The following is a 24,999-nucleotide window of genomic DNA, read 5'->3' as shown; positions in this document are numbered from 1 at the left end:
CAAGCTAACACCTCAAACTTGTGTTCCCCAAACCATCCTTAATCCATTTTTTTCAGTGTGTCAGGGCACAGTATCCTGCTGAAAGAGGCCAATGGCATCAGGGAATACCACTTTCAAGAGGGTATGTACTTGGTCACCAACAATATTTAAGTAGGTTGTTTGTGTCGAAGTTGCTTTCACGTAAATGGCAAGACCAATATTTCCCAGCAGAACTTGCCCAAAGCATCACACTGCCTCTGTCGGCTTGTCTTCTACCTATAGTGCATCCCGGTGCCCTCTCTTACCCAGGTAAGCGATGCACATGCACCTGGCCATCCACATAATGTAAAAGAGAACATTATTGATCAGACCAGGACACCCTTTTCCATTTTTCTGTGGTCAAGTTCTGATGCTTGCTTGCCCATTGTAGACGCTTTTGGCTGTGGACATGAGTCGGCATTGGCACGCTGACCGGTCTGCGGATACGTAGTTCCATACACAATAAACTGGGGTGCCTAGTTTTTCTGCCTTCATCACATCAACTTCATGGTCAACATGTTTACATGCTGCCTAATATACCCCACTGACTTTCAGATGACTTTGTAACATGATCTGAGACTCCACTGTACTTGTTGGGCAAGTTCCAGAGAATTCTCAGTTCTTTGCATTCTGGCCCTCATTCAATTTGGTCTTCAGTTTGGCCCAGGGTACCCTACAGGGACAGGTTTTTACCTTATCCATTCTTTTTCAGAAACCTTTTGCTTCACAGTCCCTAGTTAACACACTCCTTGTGTCAAGTTGCTCTTATAAATCCCCCAATTCTGCCCCCTGTGTTACCTTGTGATCTCAACCCGGTGCTCTCAGTACTCCAGAGCCCCCCCCTTCCCCTTTCAGCAGATTAGAAATATCCCTGTGGAAGAATTCCCATGTAAGGCTGCCTTTCTGGTGGCCATTATGTCTGGTAAGCATGTTTGCAAGCTTGCAGCCCTTTCAAGCAGTCTCGTCTCCTAAGGCACAATGACAAGGTGGTCCTTAGGCCAAGACCGTCTTTATTTTACACATGATGGTCTCTCTCCTTCACCTCAGTGAGGCTATTGTCCTTCCCACTAACCTGCTCCTAAACTCTCCAAGCAGATATTCTTCCCTGCATAGACCCCGTTAGTGGTGTTAGGCTCTACCTGGCAGCTATGGCTTCTGTTTGCCAAACTGTGTTTTTTGTTTTCTCTCTAGGATTTTGAAAGGGACATCCTGCCTCTCACTTCACCATTGCCTGGTGCATCAAACAACTTATTTTAAGGGCTTTCTCCCTTAAGGAAAGGATATCTCCTTTACCTATCAGAGCTCATTTCACCTAGTCTGTTTGGGTCCCTTGTACCTTCCAGCATCAAGCATCTGCATCTTGGATGTACAAAGCTGTCACCTAGTTCTCTGTTCACTAGTTTTCCAGGTTTTACCAAGTGGATGTTCAGGCCTAGACTCATGCAAGCTTTTATGGCTTCAAGCTGTGATTTGATTGTTTTTTTTCAGGTTCTTAACCTATGTGTTTTTGTGGTTCTGTTTGGTGTGCTTTTGACCACCCCTGCTTGGGGACAACCTATGGTTTCAGAAGGCAAGTGCTGTGTATTTGCTACTCTTTGATTAAGATAAAAGGAATTTTGAATTGCTTGTAAATTCTTCATCTTGAATAACAGAACCCTCCCCTCTGTCTCCTGGGGTCACACATTATTGCTTGTTAAAAATCTCGAGTCTGGTAGAGTGGGTAGGGTAATATGATGCGCTTGCCCCACCGGGGTGACAGGCAATTTTCTTGCCTGTCACCCTGGTGTCCAATCACCTGAGTAGCCTGCATTTAACCCTTGGTCTTTGAGTACAAACCCTATATCTACTGGTCTAAGAGACCATGGCACACAGATGTAGTACAGCTCCTGACTCTCTGTGGGCACTGCCAGATCATCCAGAGTTCCTGACCTAAGGATTGATTTTCCACCTTCTTGGTTACTGGCTTAACAGGATGGCTGTTGAAGCCCATGTACTGTCATCCCTACACTTTTTAAAGCTAGAAAATTGACCTTCCGCAAGGTCTACCATCGCACTTGGAAGACTTTGCTTGGTGCATGGAAAGAAAGTTCCATCCTAGAAAGTACCTAAAAAGTGTTGCAATTTTCTTCCAGTCTGCCCTGTATCAGCATTTGGCCTTGAGTACCATCAAGAGTCTGATTCTTGTGCAGGGTAGGTCATCAATTATTGTTACCCACCCTGTATGGGCTCCTGTGAGACTGCAACTAGTTATCTGTAAAATAGGTTTCCTAGAGTACATCACAGGACAGATGACCACCACCCCCCTTTCTGTGATCAACTCTACACTGCTTGCTACATAACTGAAGCAGGCTGGGTGTGGGAGGGGTTTTTGCAAGGCAGACTTGCAGCTTTGCTTGATTTGCCAATGTCCAATCACCTGATGGGAGCTATATAACCCAGTTTTTAAAGATTTAAAGTGGATGGAAATGATCACCTTGTAAAACCACCCATTCAATTTGAAATAGAGATGAAAGGCAAAACATTTGTGTATAGATGATATAAAAAAATAATCAGTTTTTCCTTTTTTTTTTTTTTTTTTTTTTTTAGAAGTATTGCATTCCTCTGTTCCATATGTTCCTAGCTGCATTGGAGCTGGGGGGAGGAGAAGCAGCAGGGCACTGAACTTCCCAGTGGAAGGCTGTGCAGGGGAGACGTGTCGTGACACGTTTGATCAATGGAGGAAAGCAGACGGAGTTCCCAGCATAGAGTACTGACCACAGTGTGCTCTCCTGCTTAATGTGGTCAGTTTTTATTAAGAAAGCATGAGGACTGGCAGGAACACCGGCGATTTCACACAAAGGAAGTAATGCAAAGTGAACTGGTTACTTTCTCTTTCGTTCATCGACGGACACAGCGCCTCCTTAATCTTGAGCATGGGTCTTCAAACTATGGCCCTCCAGTTGTTCAGGAACTACAATTCCCATCATGCCTAGTCATGTCTGTGAATGTCAGAGTTTTACAATGCCTCATGGGATGTGTAGTTTCGCAACAACTGGAGGGCCGTAGTTTGAGGATCCCTGATCTTGACAATTGGGTTATATCGCCTCCGCAGGATTAGGACAGAAAAAAAATACTTGGCTATGCCCATGGGCTGTCCTCAGTCAGTATATAACCCCCTCCCTACTCTAGATATTCAGGTTATTTCTGTCTATTCAGGAGTAAGGACCTAGCTCCTTTCTGGAAACTTTTGGTCCTAGAAAAGTTAGCTTTTTGTCTGTCTTCCATGCATTTTCTCTTGGAAGATCTACAATCAACTGCCAGGCTGGGTAATCTAGATCCAGTGGTTTCCCCAGTCCAGCCAGTGAGCGTGTGCAGACTGCAGGTATGTGCTAGGTTGGCTGCAACATAGCCTCAATAGTCAGAGGCTGGTCCGCGAGTTAAATGTCTTGCACAGTCACATACGAGCGGCAATGGTCGCATCGGTCCCTTTGCCGACAGCCCCCTACTTCGGTGGTGAGGAGTTCTGTCTGGACAGTCACCTTCACATGGATCGGCAAGTACAGTACCCCCTCTCCTTTTGTGAGGTTTGGGGTGGACACGGGTACCCTCCAGGGATGGTCGGACCTGGTGCATGCCCTGCTGTGTGTGCAGTTTGAGGTAGTGTGCAGTTTTGGGGTCCCAGTGCTGAGTGCACAGCGGTGCCCCCTTAAATGTTCACCCGCCTGGTGGGAGTACAGTACCTTTTGGATGGGGGTCCCCTTGCTGAGGGTACAGCGGTGTTGAAGGCAGAGAGAGGATACTGGCAGCATGCTTCAGCATGTCAAATGACCGGCAGCCATGTTTGGGTGGTCCGATGACATCACAGCGGCTATTTTCCCTTGGTTTGACAGGTCTCCGGCCGACGGCCTGTTTGTGTAGTTAATGACCATTTTTCCTTAGTCTAAGGAGACACTGGAGATGGCTGGAGCCTCGTGGAGATGCCAGGGCTCCTCCTCTTCCTCCTGTCTTCTCCTCTTCCTGTCAAGAATGGATGAAATGGATACCTACCATTGGTGTTTGCTGGGTCCAAATTATGGCGCTCTTCCGGCTGGGAAGGTGAGTCTTTGGGGGTCCTTGTGTATCTCCCTCTCTGCTGATAGGTACCCTGGCCATTGGTGTGTTCCTTGGTGGTGCCAAAGATTCCTTTTGTACTACATGGTCTTCTTTCCTATGGAGCCTCAGGGTCACATCTCAACCATTGATCCCCTCATGGAGGTGGCAGGTCCCTCGGAACCCCAGCTTCCCATGGTTGCGCTGACTGTGGTCCTTGAGTCATTGGCATCTCGGGTGGAATTAGCATGTGGGCAAAGACCCAGGAGGAAGCGTCCCCCGTCTTCCCTTGCTCAGTCTGTCTCATCTGATTCTGAGCCTGATGCTGCCAGGGTTGTGGCCCATCCAGGGGGGTTTAATATCTCGCCCTCCCGACCCGTCCGATTAGGATGAGTGCTCCGTGGTCTCAGCAGCAAGTGAAAAAGTGCTGATGGACACACTTGTTACTGCGGTGTGGGAGACTCTAAAGATGGAAGATGTGGCTGACAGGCCCACTGATTTCGCTGTGTCCTTTGGTACACATAAGTCACCTCGCTTCCTTATCTGCCTTATTTTGATAGGTTTACCCTGGCTGACAACATTAAGGGTTGTCACAGAGGGGAAGAGTAACTTCCTGCCTCAATCTAGGAAAGGGAAGGAGCCTCCTCGCAGACGGGGACATTCCTTCTCAGCCCATAAGAAATTCTTCTGGGCTCCCGGGACTGCAGATAAAGGCAACAGATCTCTCAAGTCTTCCTCTGGAACTTCCAAGCAATCTTGGTCTGGTAAGCCTAGCAGGCTTCTCTGGATCCACTGACAAAACTCCAGCATGAAGGTCTGACCTCACCCAAGGTGGGGTGGGGGGACATCTTCACTGGTTTGCATATTTATGGACCTCCTTTGTGAGCGTCAAGGGGGTCCATAAAGTGAACCCTTTGGGTACACTTCGAGTGGCCCTGTGTCTCCTTTTGTGGGTATAATTCCTGTAAAGGTTCGGGTGAGGTCCAAACTACCCAAGAATTGGGTTACCTGGGTCTGACTCGGGAGGGAATGCTGAGCAGGTTAGTAGTTTTTCTTTTCAAACGTTGGTCCCGTCAGCAGGTTCAGTTTAACAGGAAGTTACTGAGGCTCGTGGCAATGTTGCAGGTTCCTCTAGTAGACGCCGCAGTCCTAGTGCCACTGCAGGCCAACACCTTCCTCTTCTGTGGTGCCTGCGAAGGACCAAGGGGGAAAGTCTTCTGGTGGCCGTAAATGTCCCTTTGATGCTACTACTCAGAGGACCAGTTGTACCGAGGGCTGAGCTTCCATCCTGCTTTACAGTAACTGATTTGAATGGCCTAGCAATTGAAAGCCAGGTACTGAGAGATAGAGGTCTGTTGGGATCAGTGATCCCTACTATGTTGAGGGGGAGGAAGTCGACTTCTAGTAAGATATACAATTGTACATGGAAAGAGTACATTTCTTGGTGTGAGTTGATTGCCATTCAACCTCAATCCTTTTCTGTGGCTCGGATCTTGGCTTTTCTTCAACGGGGCGTTGATCCGAAGTTGGCTTTGAGCACCATCAAGGGCCAGGTGTCTGCCTTGGCAGTCTTCTTTCGGCGAGCCCTAACCACTTACTCTTTAGTTCGTACCTTCATTCAAGGAGTCCGGCATGTAACTCCGCCTGTCTCTTTTGCCACCATTTGATTTAAACTTAGTGCTATCGGTTCTCCAGAAACCTCCATTTGGGAATATTCGGGAGATTCCCTTACCTACATTGTCCCAGAAGATGGCATTCTTGTGGATATTGGCCCGCAAGGTTTCGGAGTTTGTGGCATTATCCTGTCGTCCCTATTTAGTGCTCCATAGGGATAAAGTGGTTCTTTGTCCCTGCCCATCGTTTCTGCCCAAGATTGTCTCCGACTTCCATTTGAATGAGGACATTGTGTTGCGGCCCTTGTGTTCCAAGCCAGCTCATCCCAAGGAATTTGCTTTATATCCCTTGGCTGTGGTTCATGCGATTCGAGTGTATCGGAGTCTGACCATCGGAAAGGATTCAGTGGCTGCCACTTTTTTTGTTTGCTTGGTCCCTGTATAAAGGGCTGGTTGTTTCCTCGGCTACCATCTCCAGATGGATCAGACAGACTGACTCAGGCCTATTCTATCCTCCTTTCCCTATCATGGGGCATTCTACTCAGGCGCTTAGTACTTCTTGGGCCTTCCGTCGTCAAGCGTCAGTATCGCAGGTTTGCAAGGTGGCCACTTGGTCGTCAGTGCATACCTTCACTAGATTCTATAAAGTGGATATTTTGGCATCCGTGGAAGCTTCTTTTGGACGCAAGGTTTTGCAGGCTGCTGTTTAAGAGGGGGTTCCCTCTTGAGGGGTGTTTTTTTTCTTAAAATTTTATTTCTGTTGGTGCTCCTGTGACCCAGTTAAGGCTCCTGTGTCCTGGTTAGGGCTCTTGTGGCTAGCCTTGTGTTATTTTGCCCAACCCTCATTTTCTTTGGCAATGCTTTTGGGCATCCCAGTGGTCAAGATTAAGGAGGCGCTGTGTCTGTCGATGAACAAAAGAGAAATTTGTATTTTTGTACTCCATTTCTCTGAGTTGATGGACACAGCACCAACCCACCCATAAACCCATGGAGTTTGATACTACAATTACTGCTTGTTACTAAACTGAATACCTAGAGCAGGGAGGGGGGTTATATACTGAGCACAGCCCATAAGCGTAGCCAGGTGTCTTTTTGTTCTGCCTAGTACTACTTCTGCCAAGGTGATATAACCCAATGGTCAAGATTAAGGAGGAGCTGTCAATCGATGCACTCAGAGAAATGGATTTTACGGTGAGTACAAAAATCCAATTTTTTCATACAAGTTCATGGTACAGCAGGCATATATCAGGAATGTTAAATGTTGGGGTAACAAATGCTTTAACTCCCTGTGTCCTGTGATGTACAACAAGAAACTGATTTTACAGTTAAGACAAAAATCCAGTTTTTCACAAAAGTGAATGAAAAAATGACCATTGTATAGCAAACTAAAGATCAATGAATCTGAGTTTACTGTTACTTTATATAAAACACCATTCTGAATTAGCTGTTCAAGAAACAGGCACACTTTACACAGTAAAGCCGCTGCTAAAATGAACTTTAGTGCCATCCTGTGGCCTTCTAGTCAGCAACTGATCTTGGTGCCAGGGAAATGTGAAAAAACATAGTAGTGTTCAAACTATCTTCTTATGTTCCCTGTTATATGTATTACATAAAGTACAGCAATGTGTGTATGTGCTTATAAACGCAGAAAGACTAAGTAAAAGTACTTTTTTTTTTTTTTTGTTCATTTAAAATAAAGAATGTGCCAATTATAGTTATTGATTCTAGCAGCCAAGTCAAATTCATACATTTTTTTTTTCTAGATCAGATTGAGAAATGTAAGCTAATGTTTAAATGCAAATTTAAGACAACACTCCCACTTTTTTTCCCCTTATCTAAATACCTCATTAACTTTCACTTAAGCCCCATTCACACTATCAGATTATCTGCTGAGTTTTTCCTTCAGATTTACCAAAACCATGTAGTAGAAGGTTGCATACACATTGAAACTCCTAAGGTTTGTCCTCATATTATATGGTTTTGGTAAATCTGAAGGGAAAACTCAGCAGATAATCTGATAGTGTGTATGGGGCTTTATGACTTCTGTTTGGAGACCAGAGTTTAGAAGATGGTCCAACCTGTCTTGCTCAGAAATCTTTAATGTTTAAGGGTTGGTGTTCTGTGTCATTTGGTGTACGTTTTTATCTAAGTGCTGTAGTTACATGATTTGTGGGATAACTAATTTTCAACCTCTCATTTTACAGTGAATGCAGTGATGTATTGTTGCTTCTAGTAAACAGATTGTCTGTCTTCTCATAATATCAATTTAGTGTATTTTTCTGAGGCATGGGGGTAGTTTGCAGAAGGATGCAATATATTTCTTTGGGGTTAAATTGAGTTAAATGTTAGTGCTGCAATTTTTCTTTTGCCTTTCATATTGTTGAGATAGGAGTGTGGTATTTATCACCGTATTCGACCTAACTATATCACAGGCTTCACGGCTGCTAAGCACCTAGATTCCAAGTCAAGTTCACACTTCATAAAGTAACGCTCTAACACTGCTGCTTAGCACCTTTCAAAAATCTATTTAAACATTTCATGTGTTACAGGAACGTGTTTGAAATGTGTTTTTACCACCAGAGAGCTTATTTCCCTTGGTTGCTTCTTGTATGAGTGCCAGCAGTTCATTTTGGTTTTAGCAAAAATTGTTAGGAATTGCTGAGTTGTCAGTAGTGTGACGTTCGGTATGGCTGGTAATCTCTTTAACCATTTCACTGCCGGATCTGCTATCCGCTTCAGGTATCCAGATAATTCTCGTTTTCACCTTTTTAAAAAAAAAATGTTTTGCGCTTTTCCACTGTTTTTCTACTTACGACTTCAATGGCTAATAAAAGACCCCCAAATCATATATTTGTTTTAAAAAACACAAAACCTATAGAATTGTGCAACTGATTTTTACATCCCATGATCATTGCTCAAATGTGTATCGGAACTATATTTTCACACACATCACATGCGCATTCAGGGCAAAGTGATAATATTACTAACACCAATTAATTTTATACAGCGCTACGTGCAATGCTAGAAAAAACTTCCCAGTCTGTACAACATTTTTGCTAACTATTCAAATTTTTAAATGTCCACACTTCAAGTGATCTTATGGCACTATTTTCCACAAATTCTGGCTCTGTGGCCCCAAAGTGTCCATGCAGTCACTTTCTTGCATGTGTTACGTGCACATTCCTCAGAGAAACACCAGTGCAGTCCATAATATTTTGCTCCAGTGATCTTCCACCACCAACATACAGAACGCACAAAATATAAATGACCACACACTATAGGCAAGTCCTAATGCGCTTGTTGTACAGATTTTATTTGGCACAATCCACTTCCACCAGGATCAAGCAATTCATTTCCCTTTTACATGTATTTCAGCCACATGAACTCATGCCACATAGGGAAGGGAGTAAAGGGAGACCGCCATAGTGTAAAACCTTTATTTTCCATAAAATCCCCAGGTACCTACTCCAAAGTTTTTTTGTTTTTTTTTCATGCCAAGCCTGTCCCTTCCTGATCCTTCCCGGGTGTATACAATGTCACTTCCGGGTGTACTGTGCGTGATGACGTTACTTCCTGGCCCTCCTCAAGGAGGTGTTTCATCCTGATTTTCTTAAAGGCATTGCATGTAGCACTGTATAAAATGTATTAGTGTGAGTATTGAATGCTTGTTTGACACTTCGAGTACAGCAGCTGTGTTTTTCTTTTAGGTTTTTCTTCTTTTTTTTTTTTGTTCATTTTCCACCTTGCGTCTATATTAAGAACATCCCTAACGTGCACGTGGTTAAGCACTGTTTCCTTTTTTAGCATTATACCCAAATGAAGCTCCTAAGGAACCCTTACACTTAGTTTTGCTGTAACGTGCAGTAAACCAGGTGTTTTGCTGCATGTTACCACAGCACCAGCAAGTACAGCAGTGCGTTACAGTGCATCCCCAATGCAACCAATACAGTAATGAGCATTGTGCACCACAGTTTTCACTTGAATAATTTTGCTTTTGTAGTTTTTCTAAATCTTGTCTGAGCAGTGTTTGTAAACACTGGTCTGAGGTGATTCAGAAGAAATACAGAGGACATTATTACTTGTTTGTATTTCTCCTGAATCAGTGTTTGACAGCAGCTGCTCCTACAAGTCCCAACTGACACAATGACGGCCAGTAAGAAGCCGGATGACACTGCAAGAGGGGTAGGGGAGAGACAGGGGTTAAGGGGGACATTGGCAGTAAGCACACTGATCACTAGCATGGGGTGAAGAGAAGGGACATGGACTCTGCAAGGGATGCCAGCTGAGGAGGCAAACCATAGACTTGTGGCTATGACCAGCAGGCTAATCACAGGAGCCGCCAAGTTTACATGGTGGTTGGATGTGATCAGCAGCCTGTTTGTTGGTGATCACAGCTATTTTGTAAAAGATGAGCAGTCAGGTATGGTCTGTTATGGTTGCTGAAATGCACGCAGCATTATGGGCACTAGATGAAGTTGATAATCATAGGTAATAAGTATTTCCTAGAGAAAAAAGTTGAATACCATTTGATCACTTTGCACTACAAGTGCAAACCGTACTTGAAATTGCACTTGGAAGTGCAGTCGCTGTAGATCCGAGGGGGACATGCAAGGAAAGTAAAAAACAGCATTTTAGCTTGCACTTGATGGGATAATAAAATCAGCAGAGCTTCCCCTCATTTTAGATCTACCCCTCAGATTTACAGCGACTGCATGTCCAAGTGCATTTCAGTGCACTTTCAAGGGCACTTTACACTTGTAGTGCATCCTCAGTGTGGCTCAGCCCTGCCATCCACTCCCTCGTCACTGGATCTCATTGACAGCAGCAGGAGCCAATGGTTCCTGCTGCTCTCACTGAGTCCAGTAAGGAGGGAATGAGAGAGCAGGGCCGTTGCTCTCAGGTGCAGCGCTGGACCAAGGTCAGATTTAGATAAATATTTGGGGGCACTGGAGGGAGCTGCACCTAAAATGTTTTTTACCTTTTAATGCAGAGAATGCATTAAGGTAAAAAAAAAAAAAAAAAAAAACCTTTAGCCTTTTGCAATCCCTTTAAGCTTTCATATGGTAATAGATCAGATCTATCAGAAATGCCTAAACTGCCCAATATTTCTGGTGCCACATTCCAGGACTAACCAAAGAAAAAAAAAAAAAAAACTATGGTAGGGATTTTGGAGGCACTAATGCAAGAAAATAATGTAATAAAATATACAAAAGTTTATTGCACACACAAAAACCAATATCTGAATAAAAATTCGTAATAAACAGATACAGTCTGTAGGTTCCAATGCTTTCCTGATAGATTGAGATCTCTTTGCTTTTCACACAGAATGTGTATCTGTTGTATGAATTTGTATTTAGATATTGTTTTTTAATTGAATGTGCAATAAACGTTGTATGTATATTTTATTACATTATTTGCTTGTATTGGTGCCTCCAAAAACCCTCCCATATTTGTGTTCCTTTTCATATGGTAATTCATGCTTCCTTCAGTCTAACAAACAGCTGTTCACAAATGTCCAAGTTTCCTGTGTGAAATTTTGGTATTCTGTTTCAGTATGTTTTTTATTAGATTTTACAACTTTACAAAATTATATTTCAAGGTCAGTTTTGCACATACATGACTGTTGAGAGGTGTTGAGATGTAAAGGCAGCACAGGTCACTGTTGTTGTGACAGCTGTCTTAGCATGTGAGCCGATTTATGTGTGGGGTGCTTAGAAAAGGTTGTATAAAAAAATGTTGTGCCATAATATAGATCTGGTTGTACCCGATTCTGGCATGTAAGGCTGGATTCACACCTATGCATTTTTTTATGCTTTTTGCATTTTGAAGATTTGCACTATAGAACGTGTTCCATAGGAAACCATGTTATATGGACTGTAGTGCAAATCTGCAAAATGCAAAAAGCACTAAAACTGCATAAGTGTGAATCCAGGACAGAAAAGTAAAGCAGACTAGAAAAGGAGGAAAAGAGAAGAGAGTGGGAGACATTTTAAATGATACATTCTTGTAGGCTTGCCTTTTGTCTTTCTGATGTGAATAGTCTGGCAATCTGTGGGGGCATACAGCTGTGACAGACTATCTTTCGAAGTGACAGTTGGAGAAAAAGGGTCCAGAGTGGCTGCGATGAATATTTACAACCGATATCCCATTATCTTGGTGCAGAGATAAGTCATTGTGGTTGTCTGCTGTTCCTATAGAATACAATCATGTGTAAATGTATGCATTGTACAAGAACAAATGAATATTCAGAAAATATGACCACCTTCAAGCATCTGAGTACCTCTATTCTGCTAAGAACACGTGGGCACAGTGACTCTGTAAATCGGGCATTATTTGCTCTGCATAGAAAACACCACAAGATACTCTTACATAGCTTTACAAGTATCACATCAAACGTAATGTCTCATTACAAAGAGTTGCTTCTGTTGTTAAAAGCCATACTCATCTTACTTTTATAGGGCTCGCCGAGAAGATGTTAGCACAAAACAACAAACTTTTAACCTTTATTAAAGACTGAACAGCCTTCTGTTTCTAACCCACCTGGGATGATCTTCAGGGCAAAATGTAGACTACAATGGAACGGTTTTGAAGTGGCCTAAAATGTTTTCTTTTGACATTCACTGCTCTATATCTGCGAGAATCTTTCTTCTGTTGCACAGTGCTGTAGAAATCTATATTCACACTTTCTGCTGTAGTTGTAGGCATTTTCTGTTATAGTGCCATATTCCCACAGCAGCCACCGGGCATAAGAGGCTTTGATTTCTCTGGCAGTTTTCAGCACATTATTTTTTTATTATAATGACTGCTAAATGCTGCAGCAGGATGTCAGTTTTTTATCACTACAGAAAGCAGGTGCTTTCTCGTGACATTTAACTAAAATAAAGCAATGCCTGCCCTTTCTTTAGACTTAATCCATGCTGTGATAGTTGAAGGAGCATTTAGTCTTAAGGAAGTGAATTTTTTAAAGCAAGGGCTTGTTAATACACTACAGTCTTGTCTCGCAGTTAAAGCTAAAACATGCACCTTTCTTTTAAAGCATTCGCCCTGTTTTAGTTCTTTCAGTTTTGCGCTATTTCAATTTAATGTCGTAGACTGCAAATTACAACTTTAACACGCGAACGTTAAAACATTAGTGCATTAAAATTCGGCTTTGTTTACTTGCAACTTATTACATTCTTGAAATCTGGCCGCACGTTGTTTATCCATCATTGACATCAAGCAACAAAGCAGAAGAATCGACCATTCTCGCTAAAATTAAACCTTAATTAACGGAGGTCTTTAGGAAATTGCTTTAAAGCAAAACAATACAGGTGCTAAGCAGTATATTACCACCAGAGGGGGACATGCAACCACAGAACAGCAAACCTTTGAAATTCTTTGTAAGATTTTTATTATCATTCAACATGTGTTTGTAGTTAAAATAATAGTTTGTAAATTATTGAAATTATAAAAACACCCAGCTCGTCTCTAACTTTGAGTTCTAGGTAATTGGGCAGCTTTTATTCTAAATTTTACCCGCTGACTTGCTGGATTTGTGAGTTCAGGTGTTAAATCTGACTTCACATGGTATTTAAATTTCAGAATCAGCATAAACTCTGGAATGGGAGGCAAGCTTAACATAAACTCCTGAAGAACTGCAGGAGTGACATTATTAACAAATGGGACATACATTTAAATACCATCCAAGACAAAGATGGATTAGATTAAAAGGTTTTGTTTTATAAGAGTGCCGTTTCCTCTTAATGTTTTTTTCTCACTCTTTTGAACAAATGATTCCTCTCATTTAGTTGTGAAAGGACACGCTAAATGATTCAGTTTTTTGCGCAGATGACCCAACAGTACCAAAGCACACATAGCAAATGCAAATATTCTCTGTGATTCCATATGTGTGAGCAAGACATCACAGTGCCGAAGAATAGGGAAAACCAAATGGAAGCAGTTCAACTTTTAAGTTTTACATACAGCACACAAATCTTATGACAACTGTCGTTACTACTTCGTCTTGTGGGGAAAAAAAAAATCATAATACTTAATAAATCAAAAGAAACATCCCCAGCAATATTAAGAGATCAGTCTGTGGTTATGATTAAGCTCCCTCCTTGTAATAAACTTGTAGCAATGAATGTAGTAGAGCTGCACAGAAGGGTGGGCATATGGCAGGGTACATATAAACAGGACTCCAATGCGCAGGCTGTACTAAGCAGGAACACAATGCTCATGTTGGGGTGTGAAGTTGGGCAGCTGTACAACCAGTCACTTGGTAGGGACATGTGGGAATAATTCAACAGCAGAAAAATTAAGCATATATCTCTATAAATAGGATGGGGGATGTACATAATTTTAACCTAATTGAAAACTATACAGATTATGGCTAGTTTTATTTTGAAGATGGGTTTTAAAGACATCTTCCATATAAATAAATAAATGCATCCATATGGTCAAAAGAAAAATGTGCATTTTATATTTAATTTTTAGCATTGCAACCTTCATTACAACCTTCATCAGTGCCCAGGCTCCTGCAGACTATTTGTCCAATTTCAGGTCTGTATGGTAGTATTTCTTTGGCTATGGAGCTGGAGGAAGTAATCAATGGGTTGTAATTGAAGGGATGTAACCACACATGAGAAGTACATGTTCTTTTGCCGAGCTGTTATCTTCCATTCACAGATTTATGGAAGACTGTAAATGAATGACACAGCAGTGTGGGTAAAGCCATGTACAGCATGAATAAAAAAATAATGTGTGAAAAGGAACCCCGCAATTCTGGTAGTAGGCGAGGTTGGTTTGAGATTTGGGGGCTGCAGAATGGCCAATGTTTCAGGTTACACCATAAATGATTGGGTATTATTATTATTATTATTATTATACATGATTTATATAGCGCCAACAGTTTACGCAGTGCTTTCACAATGTAGAGGGGGGACAGCACAATTACAGTAGAGTTCAATGCAGAAGGGACGGGGGGCCCTCCTTGTAGAGCTTACATTCTATTAGAACTAAGTACTACTTTGAGATAGGAGATTCATTGCCATGTCCCCCATATCCTGTCCACACACAAACCCATCAATTTTAGCAGTGAGATGGCTTCTTTCTGTCTACGTAGTATGAAAAGAGAAGAGCACTGTGGACATACCCTTCTTGTTTCAATACAGTTTTCCTATGCTACATAGTTACATAGTTAGGTTGAAAAAGACACAAGTCCATCTAGTTCAACCACAAAAAAAAGTGCTTAGTAAATAGATTTCTGTTTTTTTTTTCTTTCTTTTTTTTCTTCTCCCAGCTTTTCTTTGCATTAACCACTTGCCGACCAGCCGCCGCAGTTGTACTGTGGCACAATGGCACGGCTGGGTGAAACAACGTTATGTAACCTCACTTTTCCTTGTGGCCACTGGGGGCACGTGCACGCCCCCTGCTTGCCCATGGAGCTGATGCAGGTGCCCAGCGTTCATGATAACCGCTAGGCTCCCAAGGATCTGTGTGTGTAAACACACAGTTTACAGTTCTCTGAGGGGAGAAGTGGCAGATGGTCTGTTCATACAGAGTATGAACAGCGATCTATCTCTTCCCCTACACAGTCCACTCCTCCCTTTAGTTAGAACACACACTAGGGGACACAATTAACCCCTTGATCACCCCTTAGTGTTAACCTCGTCCCTGCCAGTGACATTTTTACAGTAATCAATGCATTTTTATAGCACGGATTTCTGTAAAAATGCCAATGGTCCCAAAAATGTGTCAAAATTGTCTGGCGTGTCTGCCATAATGTCACAGTCCTGATAAAAATCGCAGATCGCCGCTATTACTAGTAAAAAAAAGATAATAATAAAAATGCCATAAAACTATCCCCTATTTTGTAGACGCTATAACTTTTGTGCAAACCAATCAATATATGCATATTGCATTATTCTTTTTACCAAAAATATGTAGAGGACTACATATCGTATTAAATATATTTTTGGGGGATATTTATTATAGCAAAAAGTAAAAAAGTTTTCAAAATTGTTGCTTTTTTTTGTTTATAGCGCAAAAAATAAAAACCGCAGAGGTGATAAAATACCACCAAAAGAATGCTCTATTTGTCGGGGAAAAAAAGGACGTAAATTTTGTTTGAGTGCAACATCACATGACCGCGCAATTGTCAGTTAAAGCAACGCAGAGCCAAATCACAAAAAGTGCTCTGGACATGAAGGGGGGGGGGGGGGGGGTAAAATCTGCCGGGGCTGAAGTGGTTAAAGAACCTTCTCTTTCCTGTCAATAGTGCTGAAACTTTCCTGCACGCAATCATCATTCTCATGGCTCATGCACCACTTCTGTCGGCTCTTCAGTTTTGCACTCACCCCACACACTGTCTTTAGCAGTGTTACGTTCTCCTTTTTTTTTTATCCTGTGCCCTCACTAGAGCCCCTGGACTCTGGAGTACAGAGAGCCTCAGAAGCAAAGGCCATGGGCCATCCTCACTAATAGCACAGATGCAATAAATTGCTTATGTTAATGTTTAGTGCTTGTTCACTCTGTCAGTCATACTGTTTAAAATGGTGCAGGCTTAATGCAAGGGCACCCAGACCACAATCGTTTTCTGTGTGCCCTGTATCCACCATAACATTGTGTTGAGGTGGGCTGTGGTGCTTTGCATAAAAATAGACTTGCTGCATTTTATGAAACACACCACACTTCACTGCATGTCATTGTATATGAACTTTGAATCATTTTGTGATGTGACACTTACCTGTTTGCTTTGATAGTGCAATGCTTCCCAGAATACATTTTTTCACGCTAAAAAATCATTACAGGGCCTGGTACCCAAGCAACCTATCAAGGTTTGGCAACCCATGTTGACCATGAGAAAGTTGGTCTTTTCATGGCCACTTTGCACTATTTTTTTAGAATATGCATGTATAACTATGCACTGACAGGTTATTCCGTTGGCTTTTTACTGCATTTGTTTTAGCATTTATCATTGCAACAGGTTCACTTTAGGGTGCTCTTAGATATTAAATGAGTCACCTAAGCCAGCAGTTTTTGGTTGTGCCAAGTAAAGATGGAATTTCTGTGTGGCAGCCTCTGATGGCCCAGAATGAAAGCTTTGACAGATTTAAGCACATGTAAACCAATGCTAATCTGCCATGGGTAAAGATAAAAACTGCTCATTTAAACAACATGTTTCTTCATACTGAAGGAACTACATGAATGTGAACGAAACCTATGAATTAAGCCTTGCCAGCATATAGCAATGGTGCCATTTTAGAAGATATACAGTGAATATGTTACATAAAGTAACATAATAGTGGGTACGCAGTTTATTATGCTGTGCTCTTGGAAGTTTACCCAGCATGGTGCCTATGTATGTACGTGACACTTATCAGTACAGTATGATGCTGACTGGAAACAAAAGGGACAGAATGTTCAAAAAAAAATTCCATCAAGAAGAAAAATATGTAATTTTCTCCACGAGTTATTACAGATCACAAGTGGTTGAACATGGTGCGCTGCGTGTGATGAAATACAAATTTGGTTTTATTTTGTCTTGGATTAGGTAGGGAGGGTTTTTCTTTTCAGTATTTTTACTGAACTAAAAGTTGAATAATAACACACAAAATGTAACTGGGATCATCATTTAGACATAAGGTGTGTTTTACAGCATACATAAGGTTAGTTTAACAAAAGAAAGTTAAATGGCACCACATGCCGTGATGCGGCATTGGACAAGTAATCGGAACATAAGAGTTCACGCTCTGAATACATTTGGAAAATATATCATTGAATGATAATCAAGGGGGTTTTCATTGCTGCCTATGTCCCCGTGAGTTAATTTCCCTTCATTTTCTGTCATTGTGATGGGATAAAAGTGACAGAGAGTGATTGATTGAAAACCTTTCCAGTGGGGACAGAGGCAGAAAATGAAAATCCTTTTTGGTGGAAACTGTAAAGCTAAAGTCTAGTACACATGGGCCAAATGTCGGCCAGCATCGGCCTGTTCAATAGAAACCGGCCGACATTTAGCCTGTGTGTATGGCAGCCAGTTCGACAGAAGGTGGCCATTCAGCAGGCTTCTGTCGAAGGCTCATGACCAAAAAAGGTCATGGGGAGCAGGGGACATCGCTGTACCAACATTGGATTGTTAGTACAGTGGCTCTGACCTGAGCTGTCAGTTTTTGAATGAAAAAAATAGTGGCGTGTGCAAGGCTTTAGAATTCCTGTGAGGTTTGCTTTTCTGTCTGTCTTCATTTCCTGATAAACCCCATTAGCCTTATTTCTTATGTGTCACAAGAATAACAAGTGCTTTCAAATCTCTGTTATGGGGATACGGACAGCTGTACAGAAGTTCTAATCTTTCCCCACCCTATTCATAATTTTGGGGGGGGAAAAATTCTGGATTCTGTGTAAATGTTTTATCATATTTTTACTGTTTGCCTTTAATTTGGTGTCTCCTGGTGTTTTTAAATTACAGTGATCAGACATACCGTTTTGAAATTTTATGTTGGAAGTTTTGATTTAGAAATGCTTTTAACTATCATTAGAATTGTGTTGAGTAACCTGCATCAGAATGTTTTCATGAAACACAGCACAGTCAAACAAGTTTATGCAGGTTGTCTCAATTTGCTGCTTAAATAACAATTTTTTTAATGCTTCTATTTTAGGTAAAGAGGAAGAATTGCCCAAAAAGCCGCTGGGTCAAGTTCCTCCTGAACCACCACCACCAGTACACATGAATCATATTATGAATGGGCAAAAGAATACTAGCAAACTTCCATCTCAAGTAAAACCTGAGAAAGTACCATCTCCGAACAAACCCCAGCAAGTGTCGCCAACTGGAGAAAGGAGAATGAAGAATTCCACTGAAAAGTCTAACGTCAAGTCCTCAAAAAGAGGAGCTGCTGATTTCCGTACAGAGCAACCTAAACAACATCAGCATTATAAGAAGTTTCCACATCCCAACACGTTGTCTCAGGACAACATTAAATACCATGATCATGCTGCTGCTAACCAAAACTCAAATGCAACATCCAGTGCATCTAAGGAAGTCACTCCGAAATGGAAAGTACCTACAGAGTCTAAAAATAAAGAGCTTCTTCTGAAACACATGGGTGAAGCAAAAGCTAACCCACCAGACTATAATGTTGCAGTCCAGGCTGACCGCAATTTGACTGCTAAGCACAGAAATAGGGTTGCTGATATGGGAAATAAACGTGGGTCAAACGCATCTCAGTATGACAATGTTTCTGGAGGTGAGAATGAAAATGACAATCAGGTTGAAAATTCTAGGCATTCGGCAGATCTGGCCTCTCCAAGGAATACAATGTACATCAGTGCCACTTCCTCACGGCATCCTTCTAAAGGCTCTAGTCCAGCTAGGTTAATTGAGAATAATTCGGGAATCAGTATGCAAACACATTCTCTAGTACGTGCTCCACTATATCAGGGTACTAATGACAGCTACATTCAAAAGCAACCTCCACCACCATCTTACGGCAGTCCTCCTCTTTATATGGAGAGTGCTAAATCTTCAATGAGCCGTCTGAACAGTGAACCTCATTCACCAGTAAATTGGGCTAGTCCATCCAGTAAATCTTATGGTTATAGCATTGATGTTCCTCCTGATAAAATGCCAGTCAATTCTAACATTAGACAAAACCCTGGTATGTCACCCTCTAGTAGAATTGAAGTCCTACCTGCAGATGAAAATGCCACTCTTCGTTTAGGCAATTTTAACAATAAAGAAAAACAAAAGTTTATTCTTCCACCAGTAGACTATGTTGCGGACCATACGTTCTTCCCAGATGTATCCTTTCAGACATTTGGACAGCCTTTAAATACGGAAGCTGCAAGAAGTTATTTGTCAAATATACAGAGATTTCCAGACTCGCAGCAACCTGCAAGTCCAGTCAACAGTTTTTCATCTTTGTCGGTTAACAGTTCAGTAAGGCCAAGAACTTCTTCACAAGGTGATCATGGAAACCCACCACACTATCTTCATTCCAAATCTGGAGTCAATGCTCCGGCCTATCGAAGTCGTCGTGACGGTTTAATAATGCACGAGTCTGTGATGCTGTGAACGGCAATCTCAGTCTGGTTGCCTGGAGACAGCCTATTTCTTTGTCTTTGAAAGAACAGTTTAGACATGAGTCTTTGGGTTGTGTTAGAGGATCTGAAATAGAAAATCACAAAGTAACACAACCAACATGCAAGCTTTGTTAAAATACGCATGGGTGTAAGTTTCTAGACTTTAGGTTCTACAGTCTAGAATCCTTAAAATGTAGCCTTTTTGTACATACTATTTTGAAATATTTATTAAAACTCTAGCTACAGTACATTAGTGCCTGAACCTAGCCTAATCTGTTTGCTATTGGTAAAATATTTTAGTTGTTTCAAGGTTTTTGATACATAAATGTTAAGAAACTTCTATGAAAAAGTGTTTCAATGTAAGAATGCAGCTGGGAACAGGCTGAAAATATTTATTGCACCAATAGTGGCATTCAAAGTAGTAACTGTATGGAATCTTACAGTTCTCTTTACCTATCTCTATTAATACCATTTGAATTTCTTTCCTATATCTATATAGTACTACTATATTAGGCAGGACTCTAAACTACATTAAGCTATCCTTAAGTCCCTACTCATAGCAGTTTATAACGCAACAACCCCTCATTTGGTTATACCTGCATCCCAAGCATGCAAGAGCCAGTGTAGTCGGCATCGAATTAACCTTTCACTGTTTCTGAGAAGTAATATTGAAGGGAGCACTTAGAGTAGACCCATGCATGATACTGTGTGTGTTTCCTTACATATTTTTCAATTTTTACTGGCTGCATTCACTCTTTTGAGTCCTCTGCTTGAAATTTTGATATTTGCTGACTGAAATTAAGTTTATTTAATTATCTATTTTGTCTTTTCTTACATTGGCAGCTGTGACAGTGCTGTAAATATGGGAGTATTTTATTATCTGTAAAGTAACCTGGTCTTCAGCTCATTATAGGATGACATGATTTTTGTAGAGTACTTTAACGCACTTGTCAAACTTTATCAGTGCGACATGTTTCTGTATTAGCTGCTATAGATTCTACCCAGGTTATTTTAGATTTAATGGTGTGTCTTCCAACTGCTCCAGCCTGCTCATGCCGTAAAATTCTTTATTGTAACCATTTGACACTATGCACTTTAGCTATATTGATTTTGAAAGTGCTGTACCAGCTGTGAGATGTAGGTGTTGAGTGCATCCCATGCAAAAACAAAAGCTAATGCAATAAGGTCAAGCATCTAAATTAAAATCACAACAGATTGAACGCATTTCCCCTAACTCGTTTACACATAACAAGCCTTTCAAAATAATGGGTTTAATATTTAGCTTTTAGCGGGTGCTAGTGCTGAAAAGTATCAGGAACTATTAGGATCCAGTGCAGATTTTGAAAACCTGTAGCAGCTCTTTTATAAACTAAATAGGAGTGTTGCATTGGTTCTTTGAATTGGCAAGTAGGTATTGTCCTCGAATTGTGTTTCAAGGAAAAGATAAACATGTGCTTCATGTAGCAGTGAAAGGCTGGCCTGGGAAACTGATAACCAACAGGTTTCCGCATCATTCGTATGATACTGTGCATGGTGCCTTCTTTAGATACCTCTGGTCCACTTCATTAGACCATAATGTTTAGCACTGTGTGTGTAATGCTTACTACTACTTCTCAGATTACTGGCCTTTTGCGATTTCTTACAGATACCTTATAGTTGCAGTGTTTACATGAGCTCTATTGAGTTGAACTCAATAATCACACCATTTTCATTTTTCTGTATTTTCTAACATCCTCCAACAACATAACACTTTCCAATTGCTTACTGAATAGGTAAACATTACACAGAAAGTGCTTTTTTTTTATTCATTCCCCTCCATAGTTTGAGTAAAACCTTTCCCCTTCTTCAATAATCATGCACTCTTCTCCAGCAGCATGTCTTTAACTATGTGCCTTGGCTTTTAATGGCTTAATGTCTGCTGTTTTATCATTACACGATCACACCTTTTATGAACCGATGCATTGTGTGCTGAAATGACACTAATAGTTAAGAGAAGGCAAATCAATTTGAATTGTCTGCTTTATTTCCAAGTGCCAGTGTGAGTGGGTTTTAGCTACTTCTTGATTGACACATTTTTCATTGATTTTTCTCTTTCTTGCTCTTTTCCTCCTTTTTACTTTTCTAGAAAAAAAATAGTATAATTTTAGTCATTTCAGCTTTCACATAACAGCGTCACAAACCAAAGTAGCAATGGCACTGCCTTGCTTCGCAGGGAAACCACACAAAACCTTAATTGCTTACAAGTGTTAATATTGCTTTTCATATTCAACAACATAGCTTCACTTTTACCTCTTTCTGGCAAACTTGATATTGTGAATCGGGGTAGAAAATGTATGAGTTTTATAAACTCTGGTTGTTGCATACATTTATTTTTTTGCTTCTAATTGGACATGCTTCTAAAGTATTCATTATGCCCCTTGGAAAATAGGCAGATTTGGTTGTGCCATATGAGACCTACAGACAAATGCTGTGATGATTGTCAAACCTAGGGACATAGTTTATTATTTTAGGTCATAAACACAACATAAGTATTTATGTCTGGAACAATGAAAGTGAACATAGGAACTAAAAAAGTTAGTTGCTTATAGGCTTGTCATTGGGCATAGTATATGCTTCAAAACCATAGGAAGAATAAATAAGCAATTGATCAACCGTTAATAGGATGCAGAGTAACAGGGCCATTGTCATTAGCAGCCCCCTTTGTGGAACTTGCTTTTGGTTATGTGCTTATCAATGGCTTACCAGTTTAAATGGCATGTAAAGTCTTAAATCATATTAAAGGCTTTTTATTTTTATTTTTTTATAGAACAAACATGTTATACTTACCTGCTCTATGTAATGGTTTTACACAGAGCAGCCCCTATCCTTCTCTTCTTGGGTGCCCTGGGCTCCTTCCATCTGTCAAGTGTGCCCATAGCAAGCCGCTTGCTATGGGGGAACTTGTGCATGCTTGCTGCTGAGCCCCAGTCTGTATCCGTAAGACACACAGAATGGGGCTCGGCTCCTCTCCTGATTCCTCCTCACTGGCCGTGATTGACAGCAGCGGTAGTCAATGGCTCCCGCTGCTGTCTGCGAGCCAATGAGGTGGCAGATAGCCAGAACAGCCACTGTTTTCATGTATATTGCTGGATCAGGCTAAGATATTAGGGGGGCTGCAGAGCAGCTGCATACTGAAGATTTTTACCTTCATGCATAGTATGCATAAAGGTAAAAAAACCTTCAGGGTTTACAACCACTTTAAGCAACCCTGGCCCTTGCATATCTCTGTACTATTAGGTTGACAAGGAGTTAACCTCAATGTATTCAATGGGGGCACATCTGTAGATTATAGCAAGGATCATATTGTGCTAAGGAACCTTGACACTAGTGTGTGTATGTAGTATTCTCCTGTATTAAAAGTAAGTACACCAGTAAATTGTATTAGGGACCACACTGCGCAGGAAAAGCTTGAGGTTGGTGTGTGTATATGTATGTATGTATATATGTGTGTGTGTGTGTGTGTGTATATATATATATACACACACACACACACACACACACACACACACACACACACACACACACACACCTGTGTGTCTAATAGCATAGTTTTATTTGCAAGCTGACAGCTAAATTCTGAGGTACATTTGTATTTTGCCAGGCAGACATAACACAAACTGTTAATTTACCAAATTTTCAATTTAACTGCCCTAACTTAGTGTCAGATTTGTCAGAAATTTGGTATTATGGTTCAGGTTGGATTATGAAACTTGTGCTTTTGAGTAACATGGTACAAATAAAATAAGTATGTAAAAAAAATTCTACGTAGCTTTGCAGTAGTAAGGTCTACAAGATGTGATATCTGTATATGGTGGGTTTTTATTTTAATCCTAACAATGAACGTGTTAACCAGTTAGCTGAACACTACACTGAAACAAGTTACAGAATTCCTTTTATAAACATTTACCAGTTTTCTTTTTTGCTGACTGTTCCAATAAATAAAAATGTGTGCTTATTATGTACATAAAATGGGACTATTGTTAACAGTGTACATGTACTAACTGCAGACCCATGATTCCTAATGAAGCTGTGCAGTATACTGTTTTGGGCCATTAACAGCTCTAAAATCTGTATCGGCAATGTCAAATATTGTAGATTGAATGTATAAATATATACATAATATTTTCATATGTCATCTGCTACAGTTTTTAACTGTTCTTTTTAATGTGACTGTATTTTTTAACATGTTTAAATGAACATTAATAAGTACAAAAGGTCTGTGTCTGTTATTTGGTTATCGTACAGATTTTGATTTATTACTAAGGGTAACCTTTTCTTTTCTAGGGGAAATTTGTCATTGGAATGTGGTCACTTAGCTCCCTAGAAGAGTTTATAATTTTTTGGAGACAGAACTTTCTTTTGGTGGTATTTAATCACCAGAGGGTTTTTTATTTTTTGCAAAAAAAAAATGTAAAAAAAAAAATTAAAATTTTGAGTTTTTCTTTAACTTTTTTTTTTTTTTTTTTACTTCTATATACGAAAAAAAAATTCTCCTTCACTGATGTGCGCTGATGAGGCTGCACTGATGGGCACTGATATGCTGCACTGATGAGAAGGTACCAATATTCAACACTCATAGACAGCAGTGCGGGGCACTGTTGGGACTGCACTGATAATCGGTGGCCTGATTATCTGTGCAAATCTCCCCTGTGAGGCAAAGCCTCTCCTCTCCTCACACTGTCAACGTGAGGAAAGGAATGCCGATAACTGGGTAATGGCTCTTTACCGAGATGTGTCCCAGGGACAGCGTACCACCGAACACCGCGAAAGCGCCCCAAGAGTGGGATGACGTTGCCCCAGAACGAGAGAGCTGCCAAGAGGTTGTTAAAGAAAAGGTCATACTTGGCGGTGTATACCAAAAGATCCCTACTGTTACCTTTGTTGAACTTTTGGCCTAAGGCATGTGTATTGGTCAATGAATGCATTAGTCCCCAAACAAAGCAAAACTAGTTCAAAGACACAGGTGGGTTTTCTCATGTCTGCTCTTTACTTAAAAGCTTAAAGTGGGTAACATTTACTATAAGATGTATAGACCTAACTTGACCACATTCTTATGCAGCACTATGATGATAAAATATAACTGCACACACTAGTAGCTGTAAGAAATTTGATTTTCAATCGCAGTTCATGATTTAAGGGAAAGTGAAGGGTGTTCCCTGATTAGTCGTTTTACTAAAACTCTGTCACTATAATAAACTTT

The 24,999-nt window shown here is 40.9% G+C and overlaps 1 protein-coding gene across 3 annotated transcripts in view; it reads left to right on the top strand.

Moving 5' to 3' along the window:
- The window catches only part of USP6NL (USP6 N-terminal like), a 243,202-nt gene extending 219,189 nt beyond the window's left edge, over positions 1-24,013 (top strand). For all 3 annotated transcript variants that reach the window (XM_077471856.1, XM_077471857.1, XM_077471855.1), the window contains one exon: positions 18,338-24,013. In XM_077471856.1, the coding sequence (XP_077327982.1) occupies positions 18,338-19,752 (1,415 nt within the window). In that variant the 3' untranslated portion in view covers positions 19,753-24,013. The remainder of the gene's footprint in view (positions 1-18,337) is intronic.
- The last annotated feature ends 986 nt before the right edge of the window (positions 24,014-24,999 follow it).

The sequence above is a fragment of the Lithobates pipiens genome, unplaced genomic scaffold (assembly GCF_037356315.1).
Source record: "Lithobates pipiens isolate NorthernLeopardFrog02 unplaced genomic scaffold, aLitPip1_a1.2 Scaffold_8, whole genome shotgun sequence".
NCBI lineage: Eukaryota > Metazoa > Chordata > Amphibia > Anura > Ranidae > Lithobates > Lithobates pipiens.
This window is presented reverse-complemented; position numbering and strand designations above follow the sequence as displayed.